This window comes from Sminthopsis crassicaudata, chromosome 2 (assembly GCF_048593235.1).
Source record: "Sminthopsis crassicaudata isolate SCR6 chromosome 2, ASM4859323v1, whole genome shotgun sequence".
Taxonomy (NCBI): Eukaryota; Metazoa; Chordata; class Mammalia; order Dasyuromorphia; family Dasyuridae; genus Sminthopsis; species Sminthopsis crassicaudata.
This window is the reverse complement of record NC_133618.1, coordinates 569775746-569802889: the sequence shown is the minus strand read 5'-3', so window position 1 is coordinate 569802889 and position 27144 is coordinate 569775746. Positions and strand designations below refer to the sequence as shown.

The following is a 27144-nucleotide window of genomic DNA, read 5'->3' as shown; positions in this document are numbered from 1 at the left end:
TAGAGAGCAGGTCTCTCTTTTCTTGAGTGTACTGTGGGTTGTAACTATACTTGGTATGCCCTTGTTGACTAGGGGTAAATCTTCCAGCATAGGTTAAAATCTAATGATAAGGTCTTTAAAAGACAAGAATGTGATATGGCAACTTTCTGAGACTACTCTACCAAACCCAGAATATTTGCAAGCCTCAAATCTAACAGAAGGATGGAGCTTAGTGCTATCAAAAACTGAAGAAAATGTTAGACAAACACATGACCCTCACATTTATAATCTAGTAGGAGAGTTAAGACCAATACACAAATATTTATACATGAAGGATGTGATGTGTCATAAGAGAAGAATTCAATATTATGTGAATTAAGAGGAAGGAATTATTTTTGGCTGGGGATGATATGGAAATTAGGAAAGACTCTGGAAGAATGGTTCCATTTGAGTGTAGCCACAAAGACCTTATCTATATCTAGTTTGAGTCATACTCTAATGGAAAAGGTATCATCATGCTTTTTGAAGTAAGGGAGGACCGAATTTTCAAAGACTTCAAAGACAAAGAGAATAATACTAAATAAGCTCTTATAAACTCTGATCCCCTTTTCACAACTGACAGGAAGAGAAACAGTGACCTATAGTGGCTCACAGTTGTCACTGGCTGGCAGAATTGGAGATATGTGTGTGTGTGTGTGTGTGTGTGTGTGTGTGTGTATTATTATTATTATTACAACTTTGAATCTTGTTGTTAATTGAGCTCCACAACATTTAGGTAAAATATTACAAGTCAATTTTGGGAAAGTAAAAAAAAAAAAAAGAGAGAGAGAAACTTAAGAACAGTGGAAAACAAATCTCGAGGTAAAATAGGATAATAGAATTTGAAAATGGAATTTACTCCAGAGCTATCCAACCCTTCAATTTCACAGATAAGGAAACTGCAGCAAAGAGAAGTTAAATGAATAATCCAAAACAACAGTTAATAAGTAAGAGAATTAAGACTCAAGTCCAGATTCTTAGACTCCAAATTCTATGCTTTTCCCCAATAATTCTAAAATTCCAAAATGAGCCATCTAAGATAGACCTAAAGATTTGTCTTTCCTTCATTCCTTGATCCTTCTTTCTTTTATAGAAACAAAGTCAGAGGCACAGGTGATCAGCCACTTGCCTGTAATTTCTCAGTTGGCACTAAATTGGTTAGGAAACTCCTTGAATAGTCACCATTTGATCAGGCAAAGGATGAAAAAAAAATAACTTTTATGAACATGAATTCTAAACTCTCAACTCTGGATTATTTTTCAAGACATATGGTAACAATGTAAAAGAACAAAGAATGCATGGAGGATTAATTGGTTACATTTGAAAAGAAACATGGAATTATGCAAATATAGTGACTAAAATATCCATATCTTCTGCCTCAGAAATTCCATTAGACATAGGGATCAGTGATAAAAAGAAAATTTCTGCAATGACCAAAACATTTATAGCACCATTTTTTGTAAAAGCAAAGAACCTGATTTCAAATAAGTGCCACTGTTGAGAGAATGGTTAGTTAACTAAACTGTGGTTCATGATTGTTACTGTAATATTACTATGGCATAAGAAAAAAGATAAATAATGACTATAGGAAAAATCTACACATGCAAACTGCAGTAAGCAGTCAGAAAAACAATATGTACAATGACTGCAACAATAGAAACAGAAAGAACAATCACTACAAAACAGCTGAAATTTAATGCTACAATATTATAAAAACAAAACAAAAACAAGATTAGACCTAATGAGGAAATGAGAAGACTCTTCTTCACCTCCCCATCACCCCACCTTGCTCCATTATGGTAGGAGTATGTGGATCCAATAATGTGGAACACTACATATAACATCAGATTTATTCAGTGTGTTGATTGGTTTTGTCGAAATTTTTTCTATCTTTTTTTTTTTAAGAAAACGTCATCAGGGATAAATAGCTCTATGGAAGCAAGAAGCAAAGGGATAGAAGTGGGAATGTAAGAGATTTTAAAAACAAAAGGTATTAGTAAAAATCTATTTTTAAAAGAATACATATTCCCAGTGCTGAGGGCAAACAGCTTTTAGGATTTGCTGGACAAATTAAGAATGACACGATCAGGAGATATGGGGAGAGATAACAAATGCCATTCAAAGGACCCAAGAACTTTGAGGACCTAGAATGTATATATTAGAATCACAAATTCTAGAATCCAACTTTTGGAAGGAGTCTCAGAAATTATCTAGTCTAACTCCTAATTAAAATACAAAACTCTTCCACAATATTTCAGACAATTGGTGAACCAATTTCTGCTTGAAACTCTTCTAATAATGAGGAATTCATTAATGAGGTAGTCCATTTCATTTTTAGAGAGCTCCAGTTTTTACAAAGTACTTTCTTATATTAAATCAAAATCTTCTTCAGTATAACTTAGACATATTAACTCTTTTCTTCCCTCTAAGGATGAGCTGAATAAGTCTCATAATCTTTCCTTCAAAGAAGAAGTCCTTCAAATATTAGAGGAAAGATGCTATATTTGTACCCTTTCCCATCAAAGTCTTTTCTCTCATACATCTGCCATTTTTTCTAACTGTTCTTTACATGGCATGGATACAGTCCTTTTAACTTCCTAAGTAATTCTTTCTGGATACCAATGAATGAGCAAATTTAAGAAAGAGAAACATTTTTAAAGCACTTACTATATATACTAAGCACTGGAGATACAAACATAAGCACAAAACAGATCCTTTTCTCAAGTTTACATTCTATTGAAGGGGGAATATTTATTAAGCACCAACTATATGCCAGGTAGTTAAGTGATGCAGTGGATAGAGAGCTGAATCTGAAGTCAAGAGGATTCTTCTTCCTGAGTTCAAATTTGGCCTCAGACATTTACTAGCTGGGTGACACTGGGAAAGTCATCTTAACTGGTTAATCTCAGTTTTCTCATCTTAAAATGAACTGGGGAAGGAAATGGCAAATTAATCCAGCCTCATTGCCAAAAAAATTCCAAATGATGTCATGAAGAGTCAAACACTACTGCACAATGACAACATGTGCCAGGCACTGTGCTAAGTATTTCACAAATATTATCTCATTTGATCCTTACTACAACACTGATTCTTATTACAACACTCTGAAATAAGTACTATTATTATTATTGCCATTTTACAGATGAGGAAACTGAGACAGGTAGAGGTTAAATGACTTGCCTAGGATCACACAGTTAGTAAGTTTCTGAGACTAGATTGCAATTCAAGTCTTCTTGGCTGGAGATTCAGTGCCCTATTCACTATGCCATCTAGCTGCCTTTAAACTTAATGATTTGGAAGCCAGGGAAGGGAGTTAAGCTCCAGTTTAGCAATTTCTCTCCTAAAATGTCATGTTTCAGATCTAAGATAATATTCTAAATGAGATCTGATCAATACATACACTATTGAGCTGATTTGTTTTCCAGTTGTGTCTGACTCTTTGGGGTTTTCTTGGCAAAGATACTGGAATGACTAGCCATGTCCTTTTTCCAAATCATTTTACATATGAGGGAACTCAGGCAAACAGGGTTAAGTGACTTGTGCAGGATATCATAGTTTGTGTCTGAGGCCAGATTTGAACTCAGGAAGGTGAGTCTTCCTGACTCCAGGCCCAGCACTCTGTCCACTATGTCACCTGCTGCCTACATAGTAGCAGGGGACTGACTATTACTTCCCTGGTTCTAGATATTAAGTTCCTATGAATCATTTAAATTTTATACTAGCTTTGCTGGTACCACAGACTGTTGGTTCATGTTGAGTCTTTAGCCAAATAATTTCCTAAAGCCTTTTTTTTAGAAAGAACTTATATATGTTTGACATAAACCATCAACCTATCAAAAGACCAACTGCATGATATGATGTGAAGAGCAGTGAATCTGAAGTCAGAAGACTGGGACTTGACAACTTTTCTGAACCTCAATTTTCCCATATAAAAGCATCCTGATGAGCTCTGAAATCCTTTTCAGCACTAAAAATTCTGTGATTCTATGATCTCAAATAAAACTGGGAAGTGAAAAGATTGCTTTGGGCACATTTATTTTGCTAAATAAACTATAGAATAATTTATGTGGTATGACTGAAAATCTATTAATGAGAAACATATTAACCAAATCTTTCTTTTTAAAAACATTTTATTAACTTCATTAAATATTTCCCAATTACATGAAAACAAAAGTTTTAACTTTTTTTTTCAAAATTTAAATTTTAAATTCTCTTACTGCACCTTTCCCTCCTTCTTAAAAGGCAAATATTTTGATATTCATTACACATGAATCACAATATCTCTTAATCACTACTGAGTTCCTGATACCCTAATTTAAATGAGAAGAAAATAGTAAATCATTTAATATTAGTAGAAACTCTATCACAAATGATAATAGTTCTCTGGGTTATTCCAAGACAGGAAAAGTATTGAGCAAGACAGACTGACCAACAAATTCTAGAATCATCTTTTTAAAAGACTGAAATAGTACACACCAGTGACTCTGGGGCCCTAAGCTTTATAACCTGGCCTATAGCTATTCTCCATAACTGATGCAAACTGTGCTATTCAAGAGGCAGTCTCTAAAACATACATTTTCTGTCATCAAAAATATTCATCTCCCTTTCAAAATCAATATCACATTTTGATTCCTTAACCTCCCAGATCCTTCTTCATTTCAGCCTGACACCAAGATCTATCATCGATCACTCTGGTTTAAATCTAATGTACCAAGACAAAATTTGTCAAGAGACAAAGTTCTTTCTTGTTCTCTTGTTCAGTTTCATTATTTTTATGTCAGTCATTGGTTGAATTACAATGTTCATTCAGAAGACTCATTCCCGGGAAAATCCTATCAAGTAAAGAAGTTTTGCTTGTTTGTTTGTTTGTGTGAAAGTAATAATCTATCAAAATGACTTAGAATAGCAGTTTTCTAAAAGACAGGGAAAAGACCCAGAAGCAATAAGAAAAACTTTTCTCTCAACACTTTGTAAATACGCTTGTATGGGGCAGCTAGATGGTGCAGTGGATAGAGCACCAGCCCTTAAGTCAGGAGGACCTGAGTTCAAATCTGGTTTTAGACACTTAAGACTTCCTAACTGTGTGACCCTGGGCAAGTCACTTAACCCCCAAATGCCTCAGCTAAAATAAAATAAAGCCTCCTGTATAATGGTAACTCCTGAAGTGTTAAACTAAGTATTTTGAGAGAACACTGATTCCTTCAGATCATTAAGGCATTAGGAAGAAAATCATTAAACTGTGAGATATACGGATTGAAAAAATAACCCTACTTTTTGCAGAGGATATGGATGTGGGGAGGAGAGGAAGAAGATAATGGGAAGAGTCAAAGATATTTGAAAAATTAAAAAAACATAAAAACATAAAACATTTTTTTTAAGAAAAGTGAATAAAATCACAGACTTCAGGGCTTCAAAGAACACTGGAAATCATTTAATCCTACCCTTCATTCAATAGGTGGGGAAATAAAGGTTCTCAGGCTTATGTTTTGCTCAAGATCACACTGCTCATTAGTTGCAGAGTTAGGATAAAACTAAAGTCCCCTAGTCTTTTTGTGCAGTGTTCTGGGGTTTTTGGTGGGGAGAAGGAGGGCAAAATTGTTGTTGATTTTTTTTTTCATTATAACAGTACCATGACCCAGAAGTATGGAGCCTTCATGAAGAGTCCATTAAAAATAATACGGCTAGCTTAGTCCTCAAGGATTCTTGTCTCCATATGGTATTTTCATCAACTGTTTTCTAAGAAAGAATGTAAACTTGAGGGTGGAGACTACTGACTTGTCTTTGTATTCCCAAGGCATAGTGCAAAGTAGATTTTTATTAAATAAGCCAATGGCCCATGGCCTACTAATGAGTCCCACTTAGGCTGGCGAAAGAGAGCTGCACTGATTTAAAGAGATGTGAGTTCTAATTTTGCCAGTGACATCAATTGGTTGTATGATCTTGAAAAAGTCACTTAGGAGGGTTTCGGTATCTTTATCTGTAAAAGGGGGAGCTGAAATTAGATCACCTCAAAGGTCACTTCTAGCTCAAATAAGCTATAAAGCTACAAACTAATAATAAGATTGCTACATCAGTTCCCCAGCCTACTCTTTCAGAGAGTTAATGAGTGGGGAAAGGCCCAAAGACAATAGGCAATATGGGAAAAAAAAAAAAAAAAGAATGAAAGGACATGGAAAATCCCCAAATTGGATAATAAACTTCTGAATAGTCAAAGTTGATGTTTTGTAGAATCATAGAAATGAAATATTGGAGGGGACATAATCTATAATAAACATGTCAAAAATAAAAACTTCATTATGCTGCTATGGCATAGAAAAGAGAATTATAAAACCAATAGGATTTTAGATGTGAAAGAAGCATAAATTCATGCAAATGAAGCTTTCTTTGAGGCCCTAAAATTTTATGCTTTTGCGGTTCTGTCCTCTGTCAAAACAATATAATGAGCTCTTTATTTTTAGTCCACTAATTAGTTACTCTTACCTTGTCTACAAGAAAACCTTTCCTGTGGGGATAGAAAGGCTACCACAATGACAAACCACAGCAAAAAACTATTTTTTATAAAATCCTCTTTGAACAGAAATGTTGGTTTTACAAGATGAAAAATGAAAAGGAATAGAAAAAAAGGGTTATGATAGCCAAACTTCTCTCTCTTCCACAACATGTCAGGTTAGTTTTTTCCTAAAAGGTGATAATGCAGGGCAGCTAGGTGGCACAGTGGATAGAGCACCAGCCCTGAATTCAGGAGGACCCAAGTTCAAATCTGGTCTCAGACACTTAACACTTCCTAGCTGTGTGACCCTGGGCAAGTCACTTAACCCCAGCCTCAGAGGGAAAAAAAAAAAAGGTGATAAAGCTGTTTTAGGACTTGATTAATCAAGCCTTAAGGTGTATCAATCCAGACAGATTTTTGGGAGCCTTTGTCCATAACAATATAGATATTCAGAAAATAAAAAACTTGCCCATATGAGGTCATGGCACTTTAGATTTGGCAAATGCCCTGAGATGGAATAAAGGTATGAATAAAGCACCATATCTTGCCCTGCTGATAATTTTCACATAGAGATGATGAGGGCAGAGTCTACCAGAGCTAAGTAGTAGAGTACTGTTGCTGAATATCCTGCCTCTGCTATGGCTAAGTAAATATCTTTTGTTCATTGTCGAATAACCTATGAATACTTCATTTTATTCTAACATCCATCCTGAACTCAACAGGTACCAACCTGAGACAGGCATAATGAGAGATACAATGAAAATGAAAGACCTCTTAATTAATTTTTATTGAATTTTTGGATAGTATTATTAATAATTAAAAAAAACTTTACTTTTCTTATTAAAAATATAATTTTTTTAGCAAAATCCTTAATGTTATTTGGAAATTATATCATTTAGTAGATTAAGAGTCTTTCTTGAACACTAATTACTTGGCAACCTTATCCTTATAGGATACAGATGTGCCCCTAATAATCTTAACTTCTTTTTAATATTTCACCAATTTAACTAAAGCCCTCTAAATTTAACATTTATGTATTTATTTTCCCTTAGACATTATTTTGATAGAAAGAAACTGAAAAAGTTATTTAAGTGGAAGAACTTAGAACTAAAAGGAAACCTAGAACTATAAACTGTGAGTCAAACCCAGCCTGCTGTCTATTTTTGTAAGAATGGTTTTGACATTTTTACTTTAAAATGTAATTTTTAATTTAATTTAATTTAAATGTGATTTGCCAACCCCTGGTTTAGAGATTATCTGATCCAACTCCTTTATGGGACAAACAGATGAGGAAAATTAGACCCAGAAATGTAAAGTTACTTATATAAAGTCACCATAAATTAATGGCAGAGCAAGGCCTGAGACCTAGACCTCCTGAAAGCAGGATGAATCATCTTTCCACATTATGGCATACAGTGCTCTATATGAAAAACACAATAGGCAAAGCCATTTCCAAACTATTCAGAATTTCTTTAGAATCAAGGGATAAATGTGAGGTAAGCAACATAAGGCATCCCTTTCCTGTTCAAATATTAATGTAAATAATGTATTATTGTTATGATTATTTAACCATTGTTTAAAAAAAAAGTTCCTCAGGTGCATATTCAGTGGAAAGAAAACAAAACAAAACATGAAATTTGCCCCAAAAGTCAATAATGAAATATTAGGTGGAGAATGGGAAAGAGTAGAGATTTTGCAGTATGAGAATGATCACGACAAAGGACCCGGCATTAATAAATACTTGTTGACTCAACTTGGCAACATTTGAAAGGATCAGGGTGTTCTTACCTGTTATAATGACTTCATCTCCATCTTGCAGAAATTTTCGGGTCTGGCCATTCCCAAGATCAATGGCTTTAGTTCCCCGCCATGATAATTCCAACATGGATCCAAAGTTTTCAGGATTCTTAACAATAGAAATTGGGAACAGGAAGAGAAATATCATTTATTAGGCAGAGTGACTTACATTTGAAAGTGTTTAGTAAAATCTAGCTGGATAGAATTGAGAAGTTTTTTATTAATAATAAAAAAATCACAGGTATGATTCACAGTAACAGGTCATGGGACTTCCTATAAATTGAAGTCACTGATTTGCCCTAGAAAGGGAGCCCCTCTCAAGACATCACAAAGTCAAAGACTTGAGCACCAGAACATCCTGTGTTCATTTATTCCTAAGGATGGAGAAGTAAGTATTCTTACTGGTTGTTCTCTTATTTTTAGATGGCTGGTATATGAGAACAGGGCCAAGATAGAACCCAAGATCCCTGACTCCAGCTCAGAGAGTCCTTCTACTATAATTCTTGTTTATATATAGATCATGAGAAAGAAGGATTTAAGTAATCTGTAAAATGAGGAGATTGAACTAAATAATTCCCAATATCTTTTTCAGTTCTAATCTAAGGACTTATGATTGGTGTATTGATCAGGCTTGATTTTTTGCCATAGTATGATGGATGAGTACCATCCATTTAGTCAGGCATCATTCAAGTTCCATCATTAAATAAATGTCTAGAATAGGGGGCTTGTGAAAGGGAATCAATAAATCATGAAGCATATTGCAAGTGGATAGTTGTTATTATTAAGTGCAGATAAGCTATACTCCAAGTAATATGGAATCTGAACTCTGGCTGAATTCAAATGAAAAGCAGGATTTAAGCCTTGAAATAATTCTCTAAGCATATAGGCAAACCACTACAAATGAAGCCTAAAGTAATGGAAAGACATCATCTGCTTCTTAGACAGGATAGTGGATGTGATTAAGAAGGAAATAAAACATATCCTGAATTCTGAAATTATAAAACCAAAGTAACTTTCAGGGTCAGTCCCCACAAGAAAGGACTATGCCATGGGTCAGGGTTATCAAGACATGAACAACTGTCCAATAAAAATCTTTTTTAAAGTTCACAAATATAAAAAAGGTTGCCTAATGTATTCTCCAAATCTCTATTTACAAAGAATAAATACAAAATATGATTTTCCTCTGACTGATCTGAATCCTTGGAACTAATTCTAAGAGTATGGTATCCTTATAGCAAATAGGACAAAATGAACAAATTATGTCCATATTCTTAACACTGGAGGCAAAATAGCCTCCAAGGCTGATGGACACAGGATGCATGGTCAACACTAAAAATAACCTTACAAAGAAATATAAAATGCGTACTCTAAATAAGCCTGTTAGTGGCTCATCTCAAAATAACAAGATTGGAATATCTTAACATTCTTTTCTTCTTGCCCATCATCATCTAATACTCATCCCTCACATTTGCATAGGCTTTTTTAGTTTTCAAAGTACTCCAATACATATCATCTCACTTAGTCTTCACAATCACGCTGTGACATGTGACAGGGATAATAAATATCTCCATTGCATAGATGAAAAAACTTGGGCTCCAAGAGATTAAGAAGTGCTCAGCAAAGCTGCCCATCGGATTTGGACTTTCCAACTTTTAGTTTTATACTTTATTATACCCTATCACCAAAAAGGCAGATTAAAGACAATGCTTAGGAAATATCTCCTCTTTGTGTATTGGTTTAAATATTCAAAATTGTTTGTTTATTATTGAGTCTTTTTTGAAGGTACAAAAAAGAAAGAATTTTTCTCTTCATGGATAGTTTAAAATTATTTTATTATTGAACCTTTTTTAAGATATAAAAAAGAAAAATTGGTTTTTTTTTCCAGTTTTCAGATCAAATAGAACTCTATACTTATTATACAGAAATAAAACAGAGAGCATTGAGACAAGTCAGTGAGGTCACAGGAGAGAGTCAAATGAGATAAGAGATATAAAGTGCTTTGAAAACTTCAAAGCACTTTATGAATGTTGATTGTTATTATTACTATCATTTGAAACTAGAGGAAAACTATAGAGAACCAGTATGAATGACATGTAAGGAGATAAGGAATGGTAAAGATTATAGAAGCATCATTTTGATGGTGAGTCTAAAAATTGTCAAATCTCTCAAGTAGAGTTGTTTGATAGACAATTGCCATGGCCACCTAATACTTACAGGCCCACTGATGGTCCCAGATGCCAAGAGATCCCCAGGTTGGAGGTTGCAGCCATTGATGGTATGGTGAGCAAGCTGTTGCTTCATTGTCCAGTACATGTGCTGAGATGAAAAGGAGAGAGATGTAAGTCAGGAAGGGAACACAAGATTATGCTCGTCACCCATTACATTTACATTTTTCTCAACAAAGCAAGCTTGATAAAGCTGACAAGACCTGAGGCTCGTTTCTATTCAAGCAGACTTTTTTTTTAAGTATTGTGATAATTATTTCAATGCAACTGTTGTTGTTTTTTTTTTTTTCTGAATTGATACATTTTATTCTTTGTATTTAAAATTATTTTCAGAAGGGTTCTATTTGTATCACCAGACCACAGGGATCCATAATACAAAATAACTTAAGCAATTTTATCCTAAGGGTGCGCTCTCTGGAGAAAAGACAATATATTCCAAAATCTTACAGTCATTGAGTATGATTTACATAACCACTTACTTTCCTTAGAGGGGAAATCAATGAAACTATAACCATGCAATACACACTCCTCCAGGAGTAGCAAAAAGAGAAAAGGCACTTTAAGAGCTAGAGGGCAAATCAGCCCTTTTAGTGTAGAGCCTAGGGCAGTTTAAGTATAAAATAGAGGCATTTCTAAGTATGTCTAGACACTCCATCTCTAGCTACCACATTTGCCCATGAGGCTTGTCAATCTAATTCAGATGCCAATTAAACTGGTGGGCTGCTCTTGGGCAGGAAAGCAAAAGCCTCTTCTTCTAGAAGATACCTGTAAACTATAACTCCATTCCATAATATAGTGCTTCTCTATCTTTCCAGAGTTTGAAATTATTTCATGGTTTCCTTTGCAATGCACGACTGGGTTACATGTTTCGGTTTTCCTGCAGGAGCTTCTGATTTCTTAGCTTTCCTCACATCATTCCTCTTCCCCTTAACCCCTTACTCCTTTCCCACAATCTCTTCCTTTTGAAAAGCGACCCATCCTTCAATACTAAGGTCATAAGACACCTTCTCAAGGAAGTCTTGTTCTCCTAGTTAGAAATGATCTTTCTTACTTTCTATATTGCAAGGCATTTTGGAACTGTCTTGGCCTTTTGCTATACATGCCATTCTGAAATGTAGTTATTGTTTAGTTTTTTATTAAACCGCCTATCTGTATATCTATTGCTAGAATTCAAGTAAGGGCAGAGAATGAATTCTAACTATTTTTGTATCCTATTCAGGGCTTAATCCATTACTTTGCATAGTCTTAATAATTGCTATTATTTGCATAGTTCTTTATAAATATCTGTTGATGGAATGAGATTACAATATAGAAACGGGGGTATGGTCCAAACCTTACCTTAAAATTAGATCTACATATTATAGCTGGTTGGCTCATTCCTTCCCCTGTTTAAAAAAGAGAGAGAGAGAAAGGAATATCATTGGAAAATTGGCTTGGGGCATCTAAACATTGCCCCAGTGCACAGAGTGCTAGTCCTTGAGTTAGGAAGACTCATCTTCCAAAGTTCAAATCTGCCTATCCAGTCTATTCTCTGGGTGACCCTGGGCCTAAGGCACTTAAACCTATTTTCCTCAATTTCCTCATCTAAAAAATGAGCTGGAGAAAGAAAAGGCAAACTTCTTCAGTATCTTTGCCAAGAAAACCCCAAGTGGGATCTGAATAAGATGGAACACATCTGGTAGGAAATTGGCTTGCTTTCATGAACAGTGGTTGTAGTGAATATGTATATATTTTATTCACTATATCATTGGTCCTCTTGGAACCAAATATGTTTTTTCAAACTCTGGAAAACCTTTGGCAAGTTAATTAACCTTTCAGAAAGAGCATCATGGCACAACAGGAAAAATACTGGATTGGGAAGTAATGACCCAGAATCCTATTTCTGATACTATTTGTGTGTTTTTGGACTGAATATCTATGGACTTCACTTTTCTCATTTTTAAAATGAGAAGTTAGGACTTGACACCCACTGAGTTCCCTTCTGGCTCTGGAGTTATGATCATTTTCCTCTACTTTAAAGTGAGCTGATTAGACTAATAGGTCTCTATGGACCCTTGTCTCGCTCCCCTTCCCCTCCCCCATCTTTCACAAAGTGGCCAGAGTAATATTCTTATAGCAAAAATCAGACCACAACACTCCCCTATTCAATTAAGTTCACTGACTCCCTACTACCTTTAGACTCAAATACAAACTTCTCTACACTTATTGCCTTTCACAGGGCTAATGTTCTACTTTTGTTGACCTGTCCAGCAGGTCTTCAACGTGGGTCAAAAAAAGAAGGACATAGACCGAAATTAAGGCAAAAGCCTGCGGGGGCTAAGACAGCCCGGGAACAGGATCTAGAGAGAGAGAGAGGGGAGACTACTCAAAGCGAAGGTGAAGCATGTCTCGTTTATTGGGCTTACAGTTACAGAATATATAGGCAGAAAACCGCAATGCCACGTATGCATAAGGATTGGGTAGCATGATAGATGAGTCAAATATTTTTGTAACATTTACCAGGTGCAGATTATGAGACGGTTAGGGGCCCAAGGACGGGGTGGAACAATGTAGTTTTGTCTGTTCCATATCAGTTCTGGGAACTGTATGTCTTGACATTTTTCAGAAATCATCAGCCTCAGGGCCGTGGTGACCTGGGTTTGTTCAAGAGGGGGGAAGAGCAAGGGGAAAGGTTGGGGAAGGTTCCTGACATTTTGTTACATATTACTACCTTTTACATATTCTTTAGCCAAACCAAGCCAGCCCACTTGCTGTTGCTCATATAGGACATTCATTCCATCTTCTGTTTCCATACCTGCGATCCTCATCTTTGCCTTTATGAATCTCTAGTTTCCTTAAAAGCTTAATTCAAGCCCCATCTCCTACATGAGCTTCTTCCTGATAGTCCCTCCCCTCTAAATGATCTTGTATTTATTTTGTATATGTGTACATACTGTCTTCCTTGATAGAATGTAAACTTCTCAAGGACAGGAAGTATTTCACTTTTTACAGCTGTGTCTTCAACGCCCAGAACAATCTAACATATGATAGGTGTTTACTTAATAGCTCCTTATTGATTTCTTCTCTAAAAATCAGTGACTGATTAAATAACATTCTTACAGCTGATAATACAACATAATATGAGGAGGAACATCTACTACTGAAATTAGTATGCAGTTTTCTGATGGTAAAATTCAATTGCTTAGTTTGTAAAAATCAGAATTTCATGAATTCAGAAAATTGGGGATGGGGAGGGATGTTAACAAAAGGATAGTTGAATGAGTAAAATGCAGCTGCAAATGACAATAGGTTCAATAGTTCGTCCTATACTAAAATATTATGGAAGGGCTAAGGATTGTCTGAAAGCCATTGAGCTGAACCTAGCATAGGGACACATATATTGGGACACACTGAGAAGACATTTTTAATATGTACAAATGAGCTGAATTTAATTGAATTTGTGGGCAGTTTTAATTTCAGAGGGAAGCCTAAGTAGTGATACCATATTCAAATAACCTCCCAAAGCTAACTTTTCACAGTAGAACAGAATCAACTACCCCTTCCTTGGTTTAATCAGCATATGTAGGGGATGTCCTCCTGCCAACAGCTTTGTATGTGGGAAGAGGCCAAAACCTCTGAACTGAGAACAAGGGACAAAATACAGGGAGGGTGCAAAGTATTAAAAAGAGGGTAGCCAGGGAAACAGGTAATGATGTAAGAGAGAGGAAAAAAAATGAAAGAGAAAGAAATACAGGCTTTTGGCACTGAAAATAGCTCTAGACTTTTTATTTATAAGTTTTCCACTAAATAACAAGCTTTAAGCAGAAGAAAGCTCTGAGATGTACCACATTCCTTTGCTAAATCCTGCATTATTCCCATTGGGGAAGAAGGGAGAAAGCTCATGGCACAACAGAAAGAGCACTAAGCTTTGAACCACAAGACCTGGGTTCAAACCTCATCTCATCAACTTACTATCTATGTGACTTTGGACAAGCCAATTAATTTCTCCGAAACTCAATTTCTTCATTTACTTAATAAAGAGGCTATAGGATGAAATAACCTCAGTCCTAGATCTATGATAGGAGAAATAAAGGGGTAAAGATTTTCTATACTTTAAACTTCTGGCTATTATAACTTAGCTGTGCCACGTCCCTCTATCATCTCAACAACTTCCACCATTGGGGGCAGACAATTTAATTTTACATGCCATAGTTAATCCCATTTGTGGAGGTAGCCGACCCATCTCCTCTGTGTATAATGCTCTGTGCCAGAGGAGATCAAGGCTCTCCAAACTTGGCTTCCATCCAGGATAAGTATATACAGTACCTTTTAGGCCAACAAAGAGATTGATATCGAATGTATAGGGCTCTTCATGACAGAGATAAGGCAGAGGTTTAGGATCCTGTAAGGAAGAAAACATGTAATATAAGTTCTTATTCATGACAAATTATTCTGCCTTATCATCATCATATTTATCATTTATATAAAACCTTAAAGTTTGCCAAATAATCACTTTATCCTTACATGTATTACTATTACTCCCCCTATTTTTTATAGATGAGGAAGCAGAGGCAGAGGTTTAAATAACATGCTCAGAGCCACACGATGAATAAGTCTTGAACTAGATTTGAACTCAAGTTTTCTGACTTTTAGGCTGATGTTTTGTTCCCTGGGCTGCTCCTAATTCAGTAATATTCTGTGCAAGGCATGGGGCCCTAGAAATTGGGTATATAATTTATAGACAAAAATTAAAATAGTTTCTGCCTGTTGTAAAAAATTACCTATGCATATGTACTGTCAAAAATGTAATAATTATAAAATTAATTAAAAAAAGAAAAAAATAGTTCCTGCCTTCAAGAAGCTTATATACATATTTATATAGTATGTATGTATGTATACACAAAGATACAAAGGTAACTTTTCCCAACATCATGCCCAGGAATATCCTTAACAGAAAATTAACAGGAAACTGTCATCAAAAATAAACACTTATCCAGGATTTATTGTACCCAGGACATGGGGCTAAGAAGGCAAAGAAATCAAATAAGACAAGTTCTCATTCTATGGATTTACAATATATATGCAATTTACATTCAACAAATATTCATTTAAAACCTTATATATTAAATCACTGTAATTACTACAGAAAACAAAAACATAAGAACACCATCTCTGAAGGGATATGTACAAAGATAATGGCACCATACTACTTTATGTATATATGAACTCTAAATGATGGATTTCTATCAATGATGGATAATGCTCTAAAATAAACAGATCAGAATTCGAGAAGGGAAGATGTTACAGAAACTAGTATAGCTTAAGGAAAGAAAAAGAGATGATAAAGTACAAAGGGTGTGGTTGTGTGTGTGTATGTGTAACAGAATAATGCATTCTTCCTGAAGCACAGGCAGAGAGTACTATAGAACAGAGCTGAAAAGGTACCAGACTGTAGAAAGACCTGAATATGAGACCAAAAAAGCCTGAACCCTATTCAGAAGGCGATAGAGAATTAATGCTATCTGAAGGAAAGAATTAGGAGATTTGGCTTCAAATTCCTACTCTAATATTTAGGAGCCATGTGACCAGAGGTAAATTACTCTGGTTATTTCTGTCTCCATTTTTCTATCCATAAAATAGGGACAATAATCAATTTCCTATCTCACCAGGTTGCTGTAGGAAAAGCAGTTTTCACACCTTAAGATACTACATAAATGTGAACTATTTCAGTTCTGGAGAAGAAGCATAGTATAGCAAATAGCAAGCAGGAAGTCAGGAAGAATAGGTTAATCCTACCTTTCACACAACCTAACTGTGTATCTCTAGACAAGTCACTTAACTTCTCAGGGACATCAGAGAAGGTGGCTCTCTGTATTAATAGAGGAAGTTTGCCACCAGAAGCTCCCTATCTTAATGTTTAAAGAAAATAAAAAAGGAAGAGAGACATGAGAAGTGATATGTATCACAAGAGTAGTTTGACATCAGTATGGAGGATAGATTAGTGGGAGGAAGAGAAAAATCTGATAGATTGTTGCAACAGTCCAAATAGATGTTGGTGAGGATTTATATTAGGATGGTGGTAGGAATTCGGGAAAATGGAGATGGGAAGGGAATATCTATAGAGTCAAACGCTACAGAGAGGTCAAGGTAAACGAGAATGGAGCCATTTGTAATTTTTAGGAGAATAGTTTTAGTAAAATGGTAGAAACAAACACAACAGTATAAGGGGGATGGATAGATGGTTAAAAAAAAAAAAGTGAAGTCAATGGAAGTAGAATACTCTGGGCCTCAGAATGGAAAGCTGCCTTTTCTAACAAAAGTCAGAGTAGGTTTTCCCTTTCATATTCTGGAAGATGACAAAGTTTCCATTTATAAACAACTGTTTTGTTTTACTTTGTTCTCCCAAAGAGGTGCCCCAGTCATTAATTGAAACTACAGAATAAAACAGCGCTTGGCCACAATCCGATAACAGATAGACCAAGCTAACAAATGCTTTTCAAAAAATTATTCAGAAAAGAGGTTCATTGCTTCCACTAGAAATGTAACTGAAATAAAATAACCTTAGATTCCTTTTCTTTGTTTCCTGCCCTTTAAAAAGGGACCAAATTGTTGCTATGACTACACAAGGAGTTAAAGTTTCTAAGTTGCTTAAATTACTGAAGGTGTCCCAAATATATTGGGACAGCAGTAAGATTTACCAGAGGAGGTTTTATCAAAGACAAAGAATTTAATTCAGGCATTCACAACTTTCTCAATTTCTGAGGAGATACACAATTCTCATTAAGAGGTTTCAGCCTTTTGCTTAGCTCCAGCATGGGTCATTGAGTGAATAAAGCTGGGCCTGGCAATTCCAATGGACTTAGGAAAGGAAATGCTATCTGCATCCAAAGAGAGAAAAAACTATGGAGATAGGATATGGATCAAAGCATACATAGCATTTTCACCTTTTTGTTTGTCTTTTTTTCTCTCATTTTTTTTTTCTTTTGGTCTGATTTTTCTTGCATAACATGACAAATATGGAAATATGTTTCAAAGAATTGCACATATTTAACCTATATCAGATTGCTTGCTATCTTGGGGAGGAACAAGTTAAGAGAGGAAGGGGAAAAGATTTTGGAACACAAAATCTTACAAAAATGAATGTTGAAAACTATCTTTACATGTATTTGTAAAAATAAAATATTGTTGAAAATTTCAAAAAAAGTAAAAAATAAAGCTGAACCTGGAATCAAAAAACCTGGTTCAAATTCAGCCTCTGAATTGTTAGGGGAGCCTGAGCAAGTCATTAAAATTTTGTTTGCTTCAGTTTTCTCAACTGAAAAATGAGAGTAATAATAGCATTTATCTCCCAAGGTTGTTGTAAGGATCAAATGAGATAATACTTGTAAAGCCCTTAGCACAGTGCCTAGCATATAGTAGAAACTTAATAAGTGTTTTTTTCTTTCCTTCAATAAGTACATCAAGTCAAGAAGAATTTTTAAACTCTTACTATGCGCCAGGAATTGTGTTATTTATTTATTTAGGGTTTCTTGTTTTTTGTCTTGGTAAGGCAAATGGGTCACATATCTAAAAAGTATTAAGTGTCTCAGGTGAAATTTGAACTCAGATCTTCCTGGCTTCAGGATCAGTGCTCTTCCCATTGCACCATCTAGCTACCCCATTTTTATTTAGTCAGTAAAATATGTATTTATTCAGAAAAATATTTAGTTAAAAAAAAGGATGTAAATAAAAATATTTAGCTACTGAATAGATGGCTGGTGATATGTTACTCTCAAATTCATACCCCATTTGAATAGAAGTGAAAAAAGCACTTTATAAATCTTAAAACATTATATAAATAGGAGCTACTCTTGGTATTTGGAATATGAAAGTTCAGAAGAGTCTTGCCTTTGAAACATATTAGCAGTATGACCCAAAGCAAGTCACTTTACTGCTTGGTCTTTAGGCAAATTTTAAGAATCCTGTAGCAGAGAAGGTGCCTGTCTCCTACATCTCCTCCTCCTTAAATAACAGGACTGATTATCTCCCTCACCTCTTCCTGCATCCCCTTTCTGCTGTGAATCTGGGCTACAGCTCCTTTTCCCACAGCCAGAGTTAATTTCTGCAAAGATGGGGCTCATTTCACACTCAGGCCTTGCTGATGGCTTGCTGTAGCATAAAGGTGACTCCTAGTTCTGAAGGCTCTGGCAGGAAAACCCAGGCTTTGGAAGATCCTACCAAACTACAAAGGCTTCAGGTGTATCCCCCATGACGCCCTAAGAGCTAATTAGCAAATTCTGAGAAATCCATCACCAAGCTGGGGATGAATTCTTCAGTCATGGAAATAAGGACAACAGCCTCTAAGGCAAAGAAGATGGCAATCTGCATTAACGGAGGAAATATCCATACCGATGAAATACAGAAATATAAATGAACTTTACTAGATTTGATAGTATCTGTACGGAGAGGTAGTGGGGAATGTGGTAACCAGAGAACCAGCCTTGCTGTCAGGGAAAATCGATTCAAATCTCAGCTTGGACACACACTGACCACTATGGGCAAATCCCTCACACTCTCAGTACTTCCAGGCAACTCTCTAGGATTAAATAGTTGTTGACCTGTATTGGCAAATGAAGTTCATACTGGAAGTACCGCATGTCACTGAAACCAAGACTCAGACCCAAAATAAAAAAAAACCAAAAAAAACAAGTAAAGAAATTTGTGCTGAGAAAACACGTAGGAGGCCCAGGTGCATTCTTGGAGGTGGTGAAAAAGGAAGTAAGGTGATGAGTAAAAGGAAGCTTTGGGAGAAATTGGATGAAATATCAAGGTAATTCTACATTCAAAGGGGTTTCTGACACCAAAAGGCCAGAATACAAAAGAAAAATGGAGCAATACCAGATACCATCCACAGACTGTGTGCCCATGAAAGAGTAAGAATTCATATCAGGGAGATTTATGAGAGAGACAGAGAGAGACACACAGAGAGAAAGACAAATACAGAGAGAAATACACACAGAGATGGAGACAGGAACAGAGAAAAGAAAATATTACAACTCAAGATGCCAGTGGGTTGCTTGGACTTATATCTAGGCTAAATCTGAAGGCAGAAAGAGACTTGTTTCTTCAGTATCAGAAAAAGATCAGAGAAAAAGTAAGAGGGCCCCTTAAGAATAAGGGACTTCCTCTCATCCCCTTCTTCACTACCTCTACTCCTATTACATACATACATGGAGTAAAGACAAAGAGAAAAACCTGTGGAGTAAAAATAGAAATGACTGGAAACACAATAGGTTAACCTGAGGTTAAACCTTTAATGCCTTGTTTAGTGCCCAAAAACATTGAAATGTCAGAAATGGATGCTCCCATCAGAAAGAGTTGTTCTGTCATTGATTACTTGCTGCAACCAATGTTATTTCTTTAAGCTTGGAACTGAGTATTTCATTCCCCCATATCCTTAAATGGCTACCATATGGAATTTATATATATTTTAAACATTTTTAAAACAGTCCCTGTCTTTCAACACCAGATGAGTAAAACTTGTTATGATCCAATTCAACCATGTTCCAAAACCAAAGTACATATATATTAATGAAAAATATGTTTTTAAAAAAATTTTTGGATAAACTTCATTGGATTTGTTTTTGCATTATAGCTTGTGATTACATACTATACTATAAAGCAATCCAGGAAAAAAAATAGGGGAAAAGATAATTCTTCCCCCACTGGAACATACCAGTGAAAAGAGTCCCTTTCACCAGGTTCTTACCTGAACTGCATTTGGCAATGTGAAGGGCATGAGTGCTTCCATGGGCACCACCCATGGGGAGATGGTTGTTCCAAAGCTCTTCCCAAGGAATGGTCCTAGAGGAATGTATTCCCACTTCTGAATATCCCGAGCTGTAATTGGGAAAACAAAATCTCTAAATCTTCCTCCAAGGTAATGTTAAAAAATAATAAAAGATTTTTTGCTATTTGAAGGGAAATTCATAAATACTAAATAGTATCATTAATTATCATTAATTATACTAATGCCTTAAATATTTCAATTTCATTAGAACCTAGTAATAAGATAATGATAATAAATGAAAATACTCTATAATGATTTTCCTAAGTAACTCTAAATAATGACCACAATCTCAACTGATTTTATAGAGGGATACTGGCTCTCTCACAGTTGTTTTAACATTCAGGTATATTACCGCTCCAGTCGTTCATGAGGACCATTCCAAAAATATGCTCATGGGCTTTGTTAATGGGAATTGGCTCTCCAAGTTTATTTCCAGGGCCTACAAAGAATGCCTGATATAGAAGGGGAAAATATCAGTCAGAATTGAGAAGCTGGGGTTTGGCTATCACTAATTGGCTACGGCAATAAGAAAGGTACATGTTGGTCAATTCTAATCCAATGATAATATAAACTGTAGAAAAATCCAGAAAATCATCAACATTCAAGTGATTAAAATCCATTGATTTGACAAATCATAAAACATGTTTGGAATCAAATTATAAACCCAAAGAGATTCCGTTTTTAGACTAAATATGTGTGTATATATATATATATATATATATATATGGAAAATGTCAAGGTGCTGACAACCAGGGATAAAATATTAGTAAGATTCTTGGAAGGGTCTTTTCTCTGAGTAATAATGGGCTCTGGGTCTTTTATATAAGAAACTATCAGAAATTATATATATCTCTTACCATTTCCAACTCAAAGTCCAAAAGTTTGGAAACACCATGTACCGGAGGCTTGGCTGGGAAATTAAGAGACAAGCAAAAGAGTTTGCTATTATTCATATGATCCTCTTGGAAAGAACCACACTTAATGGCATCCACATAGCTGTGCCACTGGCAAATCTATTAGAGTGACTATCAGGGAACTTACTTTCATCAGGGCACAGCTGTCCCACAGGTCTTCGGATCGGTGTTCCTGACACCACAACAGAGGAGGCTCGGCCATGATACCCCACTGGCAAGTGCAGCCTGGTTCAAATGAAACATGTGAAACAACACTCGTGAGTAATAACCAGGATTTCACATTGGAATGTAGAGCCAATTTGGAGTGGTTTTGATCTGGTTTTTCTTTGTTACAAAGAAAGATTTGATAGTGTTTGGGGAAGGGAAGACAACATAGTGGAAAATTATTTTGGTGTAAAAAAAAAAAAAAGACATATCCTCCTTCCCTTGTTTGCATGAGTGAGACTATGTACACAGCACTGCACCTATCCAGTTTGATTCATTCAAAATATTGATCATTTTTCTTTCGATGATATGTAGATAATGCCTAGATCTACATCTTTAGGCATTTATCTCTGTTTCTGCACGTTTGAACTGGTGGTCCCCAGGCTTTCCATTCTCACTTCAAGGCATAGCTTTCTTTCAGACTCAGTAAGAGCCTGGTTTTCCAAGATGCTCACACCTTACCCTTTCAGCTTACCTTGTATATGTTATACATTTTGAATGGACTTAAATATTGTGCTATATATTGACTCCATCATTAGAATATAAACTTGAAAGAATTGTATTTATTTTTCCTGTTTATCCCCAATGCTTTCTATATATTCTGTCTTGAGAAAGTTTTTTTTTAATGAATGCTTGTTAATTGTTAAATTGTGTTGAATAGTTGTTTTTATTTTTTATTTTTCTTATTTTTCATTGGGATTTGGGGTTAAGATAGAAGAAAATTAATGAAGGTGATATAAAAAACAAAAAAGATATAACATTTAGAATAAAAAAATAAGAAAGCATAAGGAATATTCATTTTCCCACTTAATAGTATTTTACTTTTTCCAATTACATGTAAAAAGAATTTTCAATATTCACTTTTATGAGATTTTTAGTTCCAGCATTTTTTCTTCCTCCCTCTATTCCCTCTCCACTCCTCAAGATGACAATCTGATATAGGTTACACATGTACAATCATAGGAAATATATTTCCACATTAGTCATGTTGTAAAAGAAGAAAAGGATTATTCATTTAAAAAAAAATTGATGTAAGTACAATGGATTGCAAGGATCCAATCAGAACAGAATCAGAGTTAGACCAAGAGAAAATAAGGGGGTTAGATCCTCAAGGATCATGATCCTATGATTTAGACAAATCATCCCAGGTTCTTCTGTAAAGCCTGATAAATCAGTTGTACATCTCTCCTTAAAGATCCTCAGGGAAGGAAATTCCACACCCTCCCCGTGGCTCAGACTTTCAAATATGTCCATTTGTTCTTCTACCCAAAAGAGACAGGGAACAGATGGTCATAATTCTCACACAATAATGTCTCATACAATTAACACTAGATTTTTTTTTTGAGGCTGGTAATCAAACCTGCATATATATATATACATATATATGCATATGTATTTGTATCTATATCTATGTATAAAAATATAGATATATAGGCTCTTCTTTTGCTTTTTCCTCTTCACTACTATCTGCCAGTGCATGGTTCATTGAGTCTTAGGGAGTTAAGAGGCTGGGGGTGAGGAAGTGGGGGAGATCATCCTTGAGCCAACCTTGACAAGGACACTCTGAAGAAGCCAATGTGGGAGAGAGAGAAAATAGAATTTTTTTAAATGAAAAAAAAATTAACTTTGAAAGAAAAAGAAAGTCATTGGCAGTTGGGAGGGGGAGGGATGTAGGAAATAGAATCACAATTATTAGCCATTTAAATTCTGAATAACTACAGTCAATATTCAAGATCCAGTTGTGTCTAGTTTTAATCCATCCTCACCTTCATTGTCCTCCCTCCCACTGCCCTCCCCCGCTCCCCAAAAAGCAAACAGAGACAAGATTCTTTTGTGTCCCTGTGTTGTACAGCGAGAACACTGCAAAATGCAAATCTGGAATATTGCTTTCTAGAGTGTTTCTATCACACCATGTAAGATCAAAAAGAGTTCTGTTCTGATAGCTAAAAGATATGTGAGGGTCTAGTCCTGGCCCAGCCATGACAGACGCCTATGACAACAAGTTTGAACAACATATTTTATTAGTATGACAACCAAAGAATTGTATTTTATTCTCTTTCTTACTTAATATTCAACCACAAAGGATATTTTAAAGAAACTAAAAAAGAACTTTAATTAAAAAAAAAAAAGTAAACTTTGCTTTAAAAAATACTAACTTTAAAAACAAGACAGCAAATACCAAATATTTTTAAGGCATTATATCTGCCTATATGTATGGCCTTTAAGTCACTTAGACCTCTCTGAACCTTGGTTTCTGTATTAGTTGGACTAGATGACTTCTAAGATTTCTAACTGGCAGCATCGTACTAGAAAACCTGGGTTCAAATCTTGACTCTGCTACTTGCCTCCTAGGTGATCTTGAGCAAATAAATATCTTTCTTGGCCTGTTTCCTCAACTATAAAAGGAAGAGACTGAACTAAATAACTTTTAAAGGTTCCTTCCTGATTTTGTTCTTTTTCTTTTTGTAAGGCAATTGGGGTTAAGTGACTTGCCCAGAGTCACACAGCCAGGAAGTATTAATGTACCTTCTAGCTCAAACATACTATGATTTCTTTTTCTCTTCTTTCTCCCTTTGTCTCAGTAACTGACCTTCTCCATTTCTATATTGACTAATCTGAAATATTTTCATTTAGAATCACAGGATTTAGGATTTAAAAAGATCTTGAGAGATCATCTACAGCAGTGGTGTCATGCTCAAATAGAAATGGAGCACACTAAACCACATATAAGGATCCCATTAGCTGACTTAGCCTTGAAAATCATATATTAACATTATCTCTGTTCTATTGTATTTTTATTTATTTTGTTATATATTTCCCAATTATATTTCAATCTGATTGCTCTGGAGTGTGACAGCCAATGCTTCCTAGGCCTCTTGTTTAACATTGTTTATCTACTGCAATCTCGTTTTATAGATGAAGTAACTAAGGGCAGGATAGGTAAAGGACCTTGTGCCTGGGAGAAGGGTCACTTGATGTCATGTGGCCTGAGTTCCCATTCCAGCCTCACTGACATCAACTGTGACCTTGGGCAAGTTTTGAGCCTTCAAATTGATCACCTGTAGGATACACAGGATCATTAGTGCTCTTTTCAGATACCCCCAAGAGCTGTTGCAGAGATTAAAAGAGATAATGGATGGGAGAACATTTTGATGATAATCCTATATATTCAAGGGATTATTTCTAGTTTGGAAATTCTAAGTATAAAATTCTGCCCTCAGAGTTCAAGTGTAACTCCCCTTTCTCCAAAGTACTTTATTTTTTCACACTGGAAAAAAAAATCATAAATCACTATGAAACTTTAAAAATTTCTCTCTTTTTGATTAGCTTGTATGAGAAAAGTACCACTAAAAACAGAAAGGTCTATTATACAATTATAAAAAAAAACAAAAACTAAGAACTATACAAACCAATTGGGCATCAAAGCATTTTCTTTCCCTCTGAACATGATTCCAACATTGGTAGCATGTTGACGAGAAGAATAAAAGTCAGTGTAGTCTCCTAAGAATGGAGAGAAAAAAATCCCTATTAATGATAAAGCTGTTAAAGCTAAGAGACAATTGCACACCTCTCCAAGGACTGGTGGGAGAAGAAGTCATGGAAAAAGATACACAAATTTTTTTATTTTTAAAGAGGAGTTACTTATTCAATAATACAAACCTAGTAAGAACAAATAGTCAATGCTTTCAAGGAAACAGAGACCAGACAACATCAAAATGTTTAGCTATTTTGTGAAATAAGATTCCCAGTTTTAGGCAAATGTCCTTTGTAAATTCACCAAGTTGGTAGCTCATTTCATCATTTACCTAAGTATGGAACAGGAAAAACACCCTGACTCATGAGGCAGACATAAGTTCAAATATGATCTCTGGAATCTATTACCTAAGTGACATTGGTCAAGTCCCTTAATGACCAAAAATCTCAATTTCTTTGTGTATAAAATGAGAGGGCCTGTCTAGATAGACTTCTGTTTAGTTCTAGATCCTATAGTCAAATTCTGTATGGGTCAAGTTCTCAACTTTTGGAAAATTCTGAATTTATTCAATTTCTCTGCTGCCCTCTTGTGTTTCTTCTGAAAAAAAGCAGATTGGGTAAAATCATAAGAAAATGAAACTGGTGAAGGGGTTCCCCATCCCTGGAAATGGTCAAGCAGAGACTTTAGGATAGCTCACCTTCCAGGTGAATCATGGAGAGTAATCCTACACTAGGTGAGACTGTCACATCCTTTCTAACCTGAAAGTCTTGCTTGTTGAACTGAATAACATGAGAAGAAAAGCAAAGAGATTATAGAGTCTTCAAATTAAGAAGTAACCTAGAAGATGAGACCTTATGTTTTAGTTTAATAGTTTAGGAATCTGTTAGGAACTGAGATGATGCTAAAGTTGTATATATAATCTTGTAGTTTAAAGTGAGATATGTGTTTGTGATATATGCATATATACATATACATATACATCTCATCGTGCTCTTTTGCACACTTTAAGTATGCACACCTACCACAGACTGTTATGGATATATCATAAAGTAAAAACAAACAAATATACTCAGAGACGTACAGATGGGGTAAATTACCTCTTTTAAAAAGGAAAAATAAATGGATACAGGAAAAGAGTTAGCACGTTGTTGTGAGTTTGAAAAAGATACAAGTTTTTTTCTAAAATAAAATCGTGGAGAGTAAGAGATTCCCAAAACATCTTTGAAAAATATCTTATTTTTACAGCATCATTAAATTATAGATCTCAAAAATGAGAAAGATCTCCTGCATTTAAGAATATAAAGTAAGACCATCTTCACTTAATAGTTAAGACAATTGGGGCAGCTAGGTGGCGCAGTAGATAGAGCACCAGCCCTGACTTCAGGAGGACCTGAGTTCAAATCTAGCCTCAGACAGTTAATACTTCCTGGCTGTGTGACCCTGACCAAGTCATTTAACCCCAATTTCCTCAGGGAAAAAAAAAAAAAAGTTGAGACAATTTATGCCTGAAAACAGGTCAAAAAAAGATATTTGCCCAATGTCACCTGGCAAGCAAATAATAGGATATCAGATAAAAAGGGGGAAAAGAAAAAGTATTTCAGATCAGTCATTACACAAATTAGGAAGAGTCAAGGATAAAGAAATCTCCAAAAAATAGAGGAAATGGGTGTTAATTGCATGTTCCTAGGCAAGATGACCATTATACATACTCCCTCCAGTTCACAGGGAGGAGGAACTAATTAGGAATGATTGTAATTTAGTCATCTTGGGTCAGCAAGAGCCTTTTTTCAATACAACTTCCTGCTTCTTTGGAAAAACTAAGTATATTAAGTAACACAAGCCTGGAGAATCCATAGTTTGCCTTTTTTGACAAAAATAAGCCAATCACCTTAATAGGGAGTCCTTGCTTTGCCAACAGTATGCTACAAAGATAACAAAACAAAGTCAGATCTCTGTATGGCATTTATAATCTGGAACATTCCCTTCAACAGTATTTGTTTGAAATGTCTGTATACTTTGCCAAAAAAAAAAAAAAAAAAAAAAGTAGAGGCTGAGATGGACTCCCATCCACCCCTACAGGACTGCAGGTTGCAAATTTAGAGTAAGTTAGAAATAAAGTGGTATAGTGGTGGATAGAGGTATAGATGACAGAGCCCAGAGTCAGGGGGATCTGAGTTCAAATCTGCCCTCAAGACACCAGCTGTGTGACCCTG

At 35.4% G+C, this 27144-nt stretch overlaps 1 protein-coding gene across 1 annotated transcript in view; it reads right to left on the bottom strand.

Annotated features, from left to right (window-relative positions):
• Nucleotides 1-27144, bottom strand: part of FAH (fumarylacetoacetate hydrolase) — a 60963-nt gene that overhangs the window by 858 nt on the left and 32961 nt on the right. The window contains exons 5-13 of the mRNA XM_074295239.1: nucleotides 24867-24957; nucleotides 21380-21477; nucleotides 21196-21248; nucleotides 20691-20790; nucleotides 20258-20388; nucleotides 14836-14911; nucleotides 11869-11915; nucleotides 10520-10621; nucleotides 8297-8414 (exon numbers count right to left, since the gene is read on the bottom strand). Of these exons, the coding sequence (XP_074151340.1) occupies nucleotides 8297-8414; nucleotides 10520-10621; nucleotides 11869-11915; nucleotides 14836-14911; nucleotides 20258-20388; nucleotides 20691-20790; nucleotides 21196-21248; nucleotides 21380-21477; nucleotides 24867-24957 (816 nt within the window). The remainder of the gene's footprint in view (nucleotides 1-8296; nucleotides 8415-10519; nucleotides 10622-11868; nucleotides 11916-14835; nucleotides 14912-20257; nucleotides 20389-20690; nucleotides 20791-21195; nucleotides 21249-21379; nucleotides 21478-24866; nucleotides 24958-27144) is intronic.